This window comes from Triturus cristatus, chromosome 2_1, assembly GCF_964204655.1.
Source record: "Triturus cristatus chromosome 2_1, aTriCri1.1, whole genome shotgun sequence".
In the NCBI taxonomy this organism is placed as follows: domain Eukaryota; kingdom Metazoa; phylum Chordata; class Amphibia; order Caudata; family Salamandridae; genus Triturus; species Triturus cristatus.
In genome coordinates, this window is record NC_140581.1 from 307404120 (window position 1) to 307416370 (window position 12251).

The 12251-nt window shown below is 49.3% G+C and overlaps 1 protein-coding gene across 3 annotated transcripts in view; it reads left to right on the forward strand.

Moving 5' to 3' along the window:
* The window catches only part of FBXO4 (F-box protein 4), a 164768-nt gene that overhangs the window by 68595 nt on the left and 83922 nt on the right, over positions 1-12251 (forward strand). For all 3 annotated transcript variants that reach the window (XM_085631189.1, XM_085631191.1, XM_085631190.1), the window contains exon 4: positions 3529-3604. In XM_085631189.1, the coding sequence (XP_085487315.1) occupies positions 3529-3604 (76 nt within the window). The remainder of the gene's footprint in view (positions 1-3528; positions 3605-12251) is intronic.

Below are 12251 nucleotides of genomic sequence, written 5' to 3' on the forward strand. Positions count from 1 at the left end.
ACTGTATAGCCCCTTTGATGTAATCTCAGAGTATGTTCCTTTTAATTAACAATAACAGTGAAAGTCAAAAGTTCACCATTAGGGGTAGACAAAAAAATAAAGGTGGAATACTGTTGCTAACAGTAAGACTGGAGTTTTTGGGTTGCATTTGATTGCTCTCAATTTTCAGGGTCCCTTAAATTAAGATCTCGAAATTATGTAAAATACTAATATTAATATTAATAATTTAATACAGGTATAGGTTATACAGTTTTCATATGATGGCTATATTGTTGAACTGTTCATTTGTTTGATTTTATGTCAATCTTCACAAATAAAGCTATCCAATATATATCGAAATATGAAGCAAACACTAAATATACAGGAGCCTCACCCTTGCTTCAGTTCTTCTTTTTCTTCCAAGCAGAAGTGATCAGAATTGTTCTACTACATTATATTTCTCTTAACATGGTTTTGAGGTTTTATTTTCCTTAATATGTTTGGTGGTGACCATGCATCGTCTGAATCTCTTTTGCTATGCTAAAATTGTACTGAGGTGTTTTTTTAAAAAATGGCTTTAAATTAATTTAAATAAAGATTATAGAATCAATACCACAAATTACTACTCATTGTATGACTACTACAAATAGGTTTATTTAAGAAGAACCTTGTACTAGCTATTGTATTGTCTTCAGCAATGTACTGAAATACGCCTTTATTCACCCCGAAACAGACAGGACCAGGTCAGACGGTAGAGACATTTTCAGAGATCCGGGGAGGAAGGCCTGAAGTGCTTGCACGTAGCTCTTGATCTGCCAGATAGTCGGCGGAGGCTGATAATCAAGCATCTGCCCAGACGTTGGCACACAGGTTTGCTACCAGTGAATTCGTATGCTTGCTGGGGAAGGCTCCACCGGAGGAGCCGGGGGCGCATGTCGAGAGCGCTGAAGCGGGTTTGTCATTGCTGCTGGTGGCCCGAGGTATGGACTGCTGCTTTTGGCCTCAAGGCAGAGAGAGGACTGACTAGTCTGCATCCGCGGGGAGCTAGCGGGGGCATAAATAGGTGCCGGGAGGTGTGAGGGCAAACCTCAATCTCTGCAGGAGGGCCTGGAAGAGAGGCGATTAAGAGGAGGTAGGCGGACGTCCCCTGCCGTGAGACATAGTTGCCGGGACCCCGTGCCGGCTGGGGGGAGGCATTAGGGGACACACGGGGCACCGGCAGGACGGGGGTGGATCCATTCCCGCGCCGCCTGACCCCAAAATGTCTGCGATGGGACCCAAAGTTGCATCCCTTTAAAAGGATAACTTGTGACATAGGTCTGACGCCAGCAAAAGAACCAGCGGGGCGTCTGGAGATCATATTGTGAAGAACGGACAGTGAAAGCAACCCACACCACTCAATGATAGGATCAATAACCGTTTGCCTGACGCCAAGATAGCCGCCATTGAGCTCATTCGTCATACTTCCTTGATGAGGCAGCCGTCCACGAGAAGACTGGGGCTACGAATGGAGGCAACCCAAGGAGCTACAACACGACGTGGCCCCCGAGGCCACTGAAGGGCATTCCCTAGGTTGATGAAGCGAAACACAGAAGTCACATATCTGCCGCGAAATAACTACGCTACGTACCTTCACCTGTGACGACCTCTTCCGATTCAATAAGATCAACTTGGACCCTTTCACAGTGACTGACCGTGCCTGACCACAAGATGGCGTCTGGATTTCATTCGGACCATGGTTTACCCCCCCAACCCCCAGCGCTACTCTGACCTTCTCTGAGTACACCAGATCACTATCCTGACAGCGGAGTCCGAGCATTATGTCCGACGCCCGGTGGAGCTGCTTGGTTCAGCTATTGAGGAGATCGGCCGTGCTTCATCCCCTCGGCTGTCACCCACCCAGCCGGACATTGGGCACAGTTTCTCCCCATCTCCCTTCCCACCCCCTCCCATAACGAATTTTCTGTAACTCAGCCCTTTTTCTTTGTTTCCTTTGTTTTGATTGCTCCTAAACAAATGTAACATGTTAACCTGTAACTCTGATCCTCATGTAAAGCGCTCTGATACCTCCGGGTCTAGCCAGTGCTATATAAAACTCAAATAAATAAATAAATTCGAGAAAGCACTCAGTCTATTGATTGTATGCTCTATATTGAAACCCATTCACAGATTGGGAATTTTTACTTTACCGATGAGGACTCTACAATTTTGTTGCCCTTAGAATAGCACTCTCTGGTTCATCAGGGTTCAACCCACAGAGAAGTCTATTTGAACATCTTCAGATGATTTGTGATCATTACTAGGTGCTGCTTAAGGCTAATGTAAGGTCTGCACATTTGGAAGAGGATGGGACTATCCATATTTTTTTATTAGAAATCTGTTCTGCTGTCTTTCGCAAAAACATTGTGCCAATCCACTCCAGTCGCCCAACCCAGCACCTCTGCTCTATTGCATCAGTGGGACTCCAGAAGAACCTGAACTGGACAGCGATAGGAATGGACAATTCATTTCTTGTCCAAGTAAATGAGACCTTTAAAAATTCTCACTCTAATACTGAGTCTTCATGAACAGTTTGCGATTATGGGCACTGAGAAAGAGAGCCTTCCTCCAAGTTTTTGGACAACTGATTAAAAGCACCTGGAGCCGTCTGAAAGAAAGCCTACCAAAATGTTTTCCCGACATCCTTTCACGTTTTCAAATGATTAGTCTGCTGTTCTGGCTATTTATAAATGTATGTATTTGTGAGGTCCTTTTAAAGGGCCCGATTCTGATCTCCGTCGGAAGGGCTCCGAATTGAATTTGGTTTTACCTAAACCGATCCAGAGCCCTTGTTTCCGACCGACTCATTCCCAATTCCGAATGACCAAGTACGATGCCTGGAAACCCTTAGCACTGACCGAATCATTTCCAGAAGGCATACGGAGAGATAGAGCCCTCCGGAGCCAAATTGTACAGCTCTATGGAGTAGGTTTTCCAAGCAAGCAAGTACTATCAACGATTAGGACAGCCTTTACTATTTCTTTTGCCCGGATCGAAAAGGCTGCCGGAATCAGTCTTTATGGGCCCAAAGCAGGCCCCCCTTCACCTGGGGCCGTCCAACTTCTGCCCGTGGGGGTTCCCATGGGTCCTCACTTTCAGATGATGCACGGTGTAGCATACAAAAGGGCGTAGGCATGGATTCTACCATAGGCTTTAAAGGGAAGAGGCATTGAAAGTCACTGAAAGCTGGGGTGCAGGAATAGGATTGTGAGATTTTCTAGTTTCCACCTTGATTCTTCAAGTTAATCATAAGACAGTGCCACCTTCAACGTGGATTTGTGATACTAAAGGCTAATTTAATCTAAAATCAACTCTTGCAGAGATATGTTTACAGATCATGTTCTGATACAGTTGGATCTAATCTCAGTGTCTTTGACAAATATCCTGACTTTTCTATTCCAGTTTCTTATTTGTACATTAATGTTTTTGTTTAGATAACCTTCAAAAACTTGGATCTGTTTTGTTATATTATTGATGAAAGGTGACTGTAAGCTAATTTTGTTTTCTCAGGTATTGGATCAGGAGTTAGTTTTCAACATAATAACCACCACAGGTTCAACATCCTGACATTGTATTCAACTACCAGGTAGGCACCTATTTTTCATGTTGATTGGCATCACTTGTTTTCTTAATACACATTCTGTCACCACATTAAACCTGGAACATTGAATAGAATTTACAAGTAGCAAGGCCCAGATGTACTATGTACTGCTCACAAAGTACTTGTCTGAATTTGCAACCAGACGTTTTGCGACCAGTAAATATTTTTAACAAACTGACTTATGCACCATTAGGTCGGTTCATAAAAATAAGAATCAGATTGAGTCGCAATTCGATCTTCCTTATTAACATTCATTAGGTAGGTCGAATTGAAAATCAATCCTATCAACAACAATCATAGGGAAAATGGCCTGCAAGAGTCAGCTGGCCACCATGTCACTAATTGATTTTCTTTTTTCTTTCAACAATTTTCTATTGATGTATCATTCAAAGCATGACAGGTTTGTGAACTTCTGTATAATCATTCATAGCATGGAGACAGATAAAATATATGATGAAGAGTAATATATTAGAACATTATAACAGATCAATGAATAATAAATCATCAGTAGGGTCACATATAACAGTCCACTTACACCATTCCGGGTGTACATGTGTAACGCCCTGAACGTCTCAGGATCGTTTAACAGACACGACAATGAGGACGCAACCACTTGTGAAGGGTTAGTTCTTTTAATGAAGGCAAATAAAATACAAAGAACAAACAAAAGTTATAGTCACTGGAATCCTCCAGGCTAAGTACGTTACCAGCCCACAGCACGGATGGTCCTAACCGTCCTCTGCATATACGCCGATCCCGGCGTATGCCAACAGAGGGCAGAAATGAAATGGCCGACAATGCCAATCGGTAGGCTGTGAGGGGCACGAAGAGTGTTGGGGAGAATCGAGGAGTCAGGGAAACACCCAGCCGGGGTCTCTACCTGAAGGGAGCAGCCGCTCAACCTCTTCCTCAGACTGCACCGGGACGCGGAGTCACCTCCTGGTGATGCGTCACCGATACCCCAATCACAAGCAAGAAGACTGAACCGAGAGCAGCCGCTCGATCGATCGATCCTGTGGACTTCCGAGTCTGTAACGCGGCAAACACCTCCTGGTGTGCGTTACAGCTGGCAGTCCCTGTGTCTCTGGTCGGGCTGGGAGTTACGACTCCAACCAGCAAAAGCGCCACTGCGCTTGGACTCAGCCGAGTCAAAAAGCGAAGCTCAATGGTTGACCGGTAGAGCTTCCGGGTCCTTCACAGGTGACGATGGGGCAAGACACGGCCCAGGGAGTAACGACTCGACCTACCTCCGTTCTTGCCTTACTGGAGCACCACTCCGGAACACTGCTCTTCACGAAGCAGGTACGTCGGTGTAAACACAATATCCGACAGCCTTGTACCTCCCGGTTCCTCCCTTTATAGGGCGTGTTTTCCTTGAGTTATGTAACAGCTCTCCTGTTTACATAAGGGCGTGTTTCCCTTGAGTTATGTAACAGCTCTCCTGTTTACATAAGGGCGTGTTTCCCTTGAGTTATGTAACAGCTCTCCTGTTTACATAAGGGCGTGTTTCCCTTGAGTTATGTAACAGCTCTCCTGTTTACATAAGGGCGTGTTTCCCTTGTATGACAGGAATTCTTGACAGTACATCCTCCCTCTCAGCGGCTCCCCACGGGTCCAGCGCTGGCAGGAAAACGCCGATGGAACAAGGAGACCAAGCGCGGAGCATGAACCCCTTCAGCCGGTTCCCATGAATGCTCCTCCGGGCCATAGCCTTTCCACGCAACCAGGTACCACAGCTTCCCCCTGCGCCATTTGGACGCCCGTATGCCCGACACTTCATACTCCACCTCCGACTCCACGCATACCGGCCTAGGTGTCCCAGACGGCTTGGAGGGTGCTGGTTTGAGCAATGATACATGAAAGACAGGGTGTATCCGCAATGACTGGGGCAAGCACACCTTCACGTTCACGGGACCCATACACTTGGTAATTCGATAGGGGCCCATGTACTTGGGATGGAACACACTGTTCTTTCGAAACCTCATGTTTCTTGTGGATATCCAGACGTAGTCTCCAGTGCGGTACAGTGGCCCGGGCCTTCTCTTCCTATCTGCCGCAGCCTTGTATCTTCTCTTGGCCTCTATTAGGACAGCCCTTGAGCGCATCAACGTGTCTTTTATGTGTGCCACCCTGTCCGCTGTGGCGGGAATCCTGTCCTCTCTGAACGGATGTAGAAATGGCAAGAACCTGGGATGTTGGCCATAGTTGCTATAGAACGGAGATGACTGTGTGGAGCTGTGAGTGGCGTTGTTATAGGCTATCTCTGCAACCCATAGCAAGTCGACCCATTCTTCCCTGCCCTGGTCCACAAAACATCGCAGATACTGTTTGAGCGTTTGGTTCAGGCGCTCGGTTTGGCCGTCCGTTTGAGGGTGGTAGCTGGTGGACAGGGCGGTCTTAACATGCAGCGCAGTGCACCAAGTCTTCCAGAATTGCGCAGTAAACTGCGACCCCCGGTCCGACACGATCACCCCAGGTAATCCATGCAGTCGTACCACATTCTTTAGGAGTAGTGACGCCAATTCCCCGGCCGTAGGGACTCTCTTGCAGGGGATGAAGTGCCCCATTTTCGTCAAGTAATCCACCACCAGTATTGCCGTCATCCCCTGGTCTACCGGTAGGCCCACCACGAAGTCCAGTGATATGCTATCCCATGGTCTATCCGGGGTCGGAAGTGGATGTAAGAGCCCTTGGGTTCGGCCATGGTCGGCCTTCATGGTAGCACACGTAGGACACTCCTGTCCCCACCTCCTGACATCCACTCTCATGGTTGGCCACCAGAAATGCCGTCCCATGCTAGCCACCGTTTTTTCAAAGCCCAAATGACCTGCGCATGGAGGGTCATGGCACCAGATGAATGCTTGTTTCCTTAGCCTAGGCGTGGGTATCAATAGGCACCTGCCCTTCAGGGGTATCCCGTCCTTCAGTTGCCATTCTCTGTGACTGAGGAGCCACCTCCGCCATGCGAATGACCTGATCCCTCTCTTTATTCCCCTCAGGAAAGTATCCGGTTGGATAACCCCCAATACCATCCTCGGGGAAATGATGGAACGCTCGGTTGCAGGCAATGGTTCCTTAACTGCAGATTGACGGGACAGGGCGTCCGCCTTCCGGTTTTCCGTCCCCGGCCGATATGTGATGCGGAAGTTGAACCCCGCAAAGAAGATCATCCACCGCAGCTGCCTGGGAGAAAGGTGTCTAGTGGCCGTCATGAACTGTAGGTTCCGATGGTCCGTGTACACCGATACCACATGTCTTGCCCCCATCAACCAATGCCTCCATTCGGTGAAGGCGTCCTTGATTGCGAGAAGCTCCTTCTCCGCAATATGGTAGTTGCGTTCGGCGTCGTTGAGTTTGAGGGACATGTACGCAACGGGATGAAGCACCCCTGTGTCGTGGTTGCGTTGGGACAAGATAGCCCCCAGCGCCACATCCGACGCGTCCGCTTCCACCACGTAGGGGAGATCCGGATCGGGGTGAGCCAACACCGGCGCCTTACCAAAGGCGCTTTTCAGGGCCTCAAAGGCTTTGTTCGCTTCAGGGGACCAGACAAACTCCTTGGACTTCCTCAGTAGCTGTGTGATTGGGGCCACCACTCCTGAAAATCCATCTATAAACCGCCTGTAAAAGTTGGCGAAGCCAATGAAACTTTGGACGTCCTTCACGCTTTGGGGCACCGGCCATTCTTTCACCGCCTTGATCTTTCGTTCTGCCATCTCCTGTCCCTCTGGACTCAGCATCACTCCGAGGAATTCCACGGATGTGACGTGGAAGTCACACTTGCTGAGTTTACAAAACAGCATGTTTTCCCTCAGCTTTTGGAGCACAGCTTTGACGTGGTGTACGTGCTCCTCCACACTGGACGAATAGATGAGGATGTCGTCGATATATACGACCACGTAGATATCCAACTCCTCTCTGAATACCTCATTCAAAAAGTACTGAAAGGCTGCCGGGGCGTTGCACAGACCGAACGGCATGACGAGGTACTCAAAAAGGCCGAACCTGGTCTTAAAGGCGGTCTTCCACTCGTCTCCGTCCCTCATGCGCACCAGATGGTATGCCCCTTTCAAATCCAACTTGGTGTAGATACGAGCTTTCTTGACCTGTTCCAGAAGTACACTGATGAGAGGCAAGGGGTACCGATTTTTTATGGTTATCGCATTCAATGCCCTAAAGTCCACACAGGCTCTCAGCTCCCCATTAGCCTTCGGGATGAAGAAGAGTGGCGAGGCGGCCGGAGACTTGGACGGGCGGATGAATCCTAGCTTGAGGAGTTTATCCAGGTACCCCCGGAGATGCACGTTTTCAGGCTCCGTCAGGGCATACAGCCTGCCGCTGGGAACGCTGGCCCCTGGCACCAGGTCGATCTGGCAGTCAAACTGTCTATGTGGTGGTAGCACTTCCGCCTTCACCTCATCAAATACATCCTCAAAACTGTGATAAGCCTGGGGGAGAGCCACATCTTTTTCTGCCGCTGTAGCCACCGTCTGACTCCCGCTCTCATCTGCGTCAAGGGATTCCGTTCTTATTCCACAATGCAGGATGCAATACGGTGACGTCATTTCGATGCGATGTGTTGGCCAATCCACAAAGGGGTTGTGTTTCTGTAGCCACGGCAATCCCAATATGACGCCATATTGGGGTGCTCGGATGATGTTAAAATCGATTTGTTCCAAATGGTTCCTCCCATATCTCATCGGAAGGACCCCCGTGTGCTGTCCGATGGGCCCCGTGACCAATCGCCTTCCGTCTACCGCATAGACGTCTTCGGGTACTGCTTTGGGAAGAAGCACTAGCCCTAGCCTGCATGCCTCGTTGTGGTCCATAAACATGCCAGTGGCCCCTGAATCCACCATGGCCACAACGGGTATCCACTGGTCATGCACTCCCACGTGCACCGTGATAAACAGGTGTCGTTGTCCCTTAGTGACCGAGTTGGAAAGTGAAGGGATGGATGAGTGACTCCGAGATGCCCCTTCTCTGGTCTTGGAGTCCTCTAGTTTTCCGCCGGTATGTCCACCACGGCTGTTACCGACCGGTTGGCCCGATAACGTGACGTCTTCGGTTTGGCAGGGCATTCACGTACGTAGTGGCCTTTTTTGCCACAATATAGGCACAATCCTTGTTTACGGCGTGACTCTTTCTCCGTGGCTGTGAGGCTCGCTCGTATTGCGCTGATGTCCATGGGTTCTCCCTTGGATGCGGTGGAAGTTTCAGGACTTCCCACCGTCACATAGGATGGAAGGGATTTTTCTTTTCTCCCATGATCCCCCTTTCTTTCACTTAGCCTATGTTCCAGCCGTAATACCAGGTTGATAAGGCCCTCACATGTCTTGGGTTGAGGGTCAATATGAGCCACGGCGTCCTTGAGCTCATCGCACAGCCCTTGATGGAAGAGCGCCGTCTGTTTAGCAACAGGCCACTTGGTTTCCGCAACCAGCCTTCGGAACGCGTTGAGATACTGCACCAGGTCGTTGGATCCCTGTCTCAACTCAAGCATTTCACGGTCCGCCGTGTACGAGTCAGCCCTTCTGTCGAATACCTTCAGGAATTCCTCGCGAAAAGCACCCCAATCACATAAGAGGGGGTCGTCCCTGCTCACCAGAGGTACGGCCCATTGTGCCGCGTTTCCAGCCAAATAGGATATAAGGAAAGCCACACGAGCCTGACTCGTGGGGAACGCCTTTGGTTTGCACGATAAATGTAGCGCCACTTGTGTGAGGAATACCTGCACTGTGTTAGGATCCCCACTGTACCTCTCTGGTGTTGCCAAGGGGATGGCTACCGGCATTTCCACTACTACCGCAGGGGTCTGGTTCGTGAGGGAGGTGCTGGGCGTGAGCGGGTCCAATTGGATAGCATCCAGTCTGGCTTTTACATCGGCTGTTTCTTGCCTAGAGGCAGCCACTTCAACTTGCATGGCCGCTAAAGCAGCCAGCACATCATCAAGTGTTGCCATGTCTGTTATCGACCGGGAGACAGTTAGTGTTATTAAGGTCGGATATTTTGTAACGCCCTGAACGTCTCAGGATCGTTTAACAGACACGACAATGAGGACACAACCACTTGTGAAGGGTTAGTTCTTTTAATGAAGGCAAATAAAATACAAAGAACAAACAAAAGTTATAGTCACTGGAATCCTCCAGGCTAAGTACGTTACCAGCCCACAGCACGGATGGTCCTAACCGTCCTCTGCATATACGCCGATCCCGGCGTATGCCAACAGAGGGCAGAAATGAAATGGCCGACAATGCCAATCGGTAGGCTGTGAGGGGCACGAAGAGTGTTGGGGAGAATCGAGGAGTCAGGGAAACACCCAGCCGGGGTCTCTACCTGAAGGGAGCAGCCGCTCAACCTCTTCCTCAGACTGCACCGGGACGCGGAGTCACCTCCTGGTGATGCGTCACCGATACCCCAATCACAAGCAAGAAGACTGAACCGAGAGCAGCCGCTCGATCGATCGATCCTGTGGACTTCCGAGTCTGTAACGCGGCAAACACCTCCTGGTGTGCGTTACAGCTGGCAGTCCCTGTGTCTCTGGTCGGGCTGGGAGTTACGACTCCAACCAGCAAAAGCGCCACTGCGCTTGGACTCAGCCGAGTCAAAAAGCGAAGCTCAATGGTTGACCGGTAGAGCTTCCGGGTCCTTCACAGGTGACGATGGGGCAAGACACGGCCCAGGGAGTAACGACTCGACCTACCTCCGTTCTTGCCTTACTGGAGCACCACTCCGGAACACTGCTCTTCACGAAGCAGGTACGTCGGTGTAAACACAATATCCGACAGCCTTGTACCTCCCGGTTCCTCCCTTTATAGGGCGTGTTTTCCTTGAGTTATGTAACAGCTCTCCTGTTTACATAAGGGCGTGTTTCCCTTGAGTTATGTAACAGCTCTCCTGTTTACATAAGGGCGTGTTTCCCTTGAGTTATGTAACAGCTCTCCTGTTTACATAAGGGCGTGTTTCCCTTGAGTTATGTAACAGCTCTCCTGTTTACATAAGGGCGTGTTTCCCTTGTATGACAGGAATTCTTGACAACATGTCAGAGTCAGTAATATGAAGGTAGGAACTTTTTCATGGGGTCATCCGACAATTTTAATTCTGTGGTATCTGATAAGAAGACCCATGTAAAAGCAAATGTTTTTATTTGGTATTTCAGTGATATGTCATCTTTTCGTTGGCTGCTTGTCAATGTATTTCAGTCATCCATTCCTGAATCTCAGTCTAAGGGGCCGATTCCGATCCGGGTCGGAAGGGCACCGAACGTGATCCGGCCGGAAAAACTACGAGCCGTATGCGTGTTTTCTGGCCGACTCGTACAGCTGTACGAGCGAGCAAGTACGATGCGAGCTACATGAAATTCACAGACGAGTCGTTTCCGGGTCCGAACCACTCCGTACGTCTCCGTCGTAAGCTAACCGTGGCGTGCAATGGATGCGATTCACGACCGAGCCAGTACGATGCACGCGTCGGACAGCCTGTGCGAGCCGGAGTGTCCAGCTTGCAAATCGTCTGGGTGGTTGCCTTTGGGGGTCCGTGTTGGACCCCCTGTCACCCGCAGCCCTACGACTCGGACACAGGGGGAGACCCATGGGTCTCCCCAACACAGGCATGGACGGTGCGGATGGCACCGACACGTACCCACTGTAGGGGGCGCACTTGTCCGCTATGTACCCATTCAGTCAATGGGAGCCCATGTACGCGTCGTACGACTGGCTCCCATTGACTTCTATGGGAGTCCGACCGAACCGAGTCCGGCAGCATATGGCCGCATCGTACTCGCTCGGTCGGACTGCAGGACTCTGGCTCGTTCGAAAAACACTCCGGATCCGGCTCGGTCGGAGTGCTTTCCGACCTGGATTGGAATCGGCCCCTAAGAGTTAATCACAAAATTCATAGTTTAGCCACAGTTAATACTGGTGCAAACTATCATTTTTTATTGTTTTGTAGTTTCTTGATAATCTGTAAAATGTAAAAGGGCTACTTGACTACAAATCTCCAATATATTCCTCATGGTATCTCAAATTGTGCACCTGATGTGTTGTAGGGAGTGGCATTCCGAGTGTATGTGGACTATGTCACTACCTGGGTTAATGCATCTCCAACACGATTCCCTCTACATTATTCCAGCCCAATTGAGACTTCAGGGAGACCAGTGCAACCTATTCAGGACTTTGCAGTAACCCATAGTTATGTTGTGCCTCCCTTAGTGCTTTGCCATGATTGTCATGATTTCTGCGCTGTTTTCTTTACCTTATACTGCTTGTAGCTGATTTGACCACCAGGTCCTCAAGAGTTTGATTCGGGTGTTGAGAAGAATGATCACTGAGCTTATTGTATAATCCTGACACTCCCCTTTTAAATGGATCCCATTTACGGATGTATTGCAGTAGTGCAGAGTCTTTCATATCTGGCAGCAGTGGCACTAAGGATTTATTCAGGCAGTGTCATAACCTCTGAAAATCCCAGAACATGTATCGGTAGAAGTTCTAGTCCTCTTGCATCTCAGCAAAAGTTTTCAACCAAACTCAGATGGTCACTTGCCTGATCCCGTGGGACTAAAAGCCCTTCCAGAACAGTTCAAGCATTACTATGATAACGTTACTATACCCCATAGAGGGGCTCTTTGTGG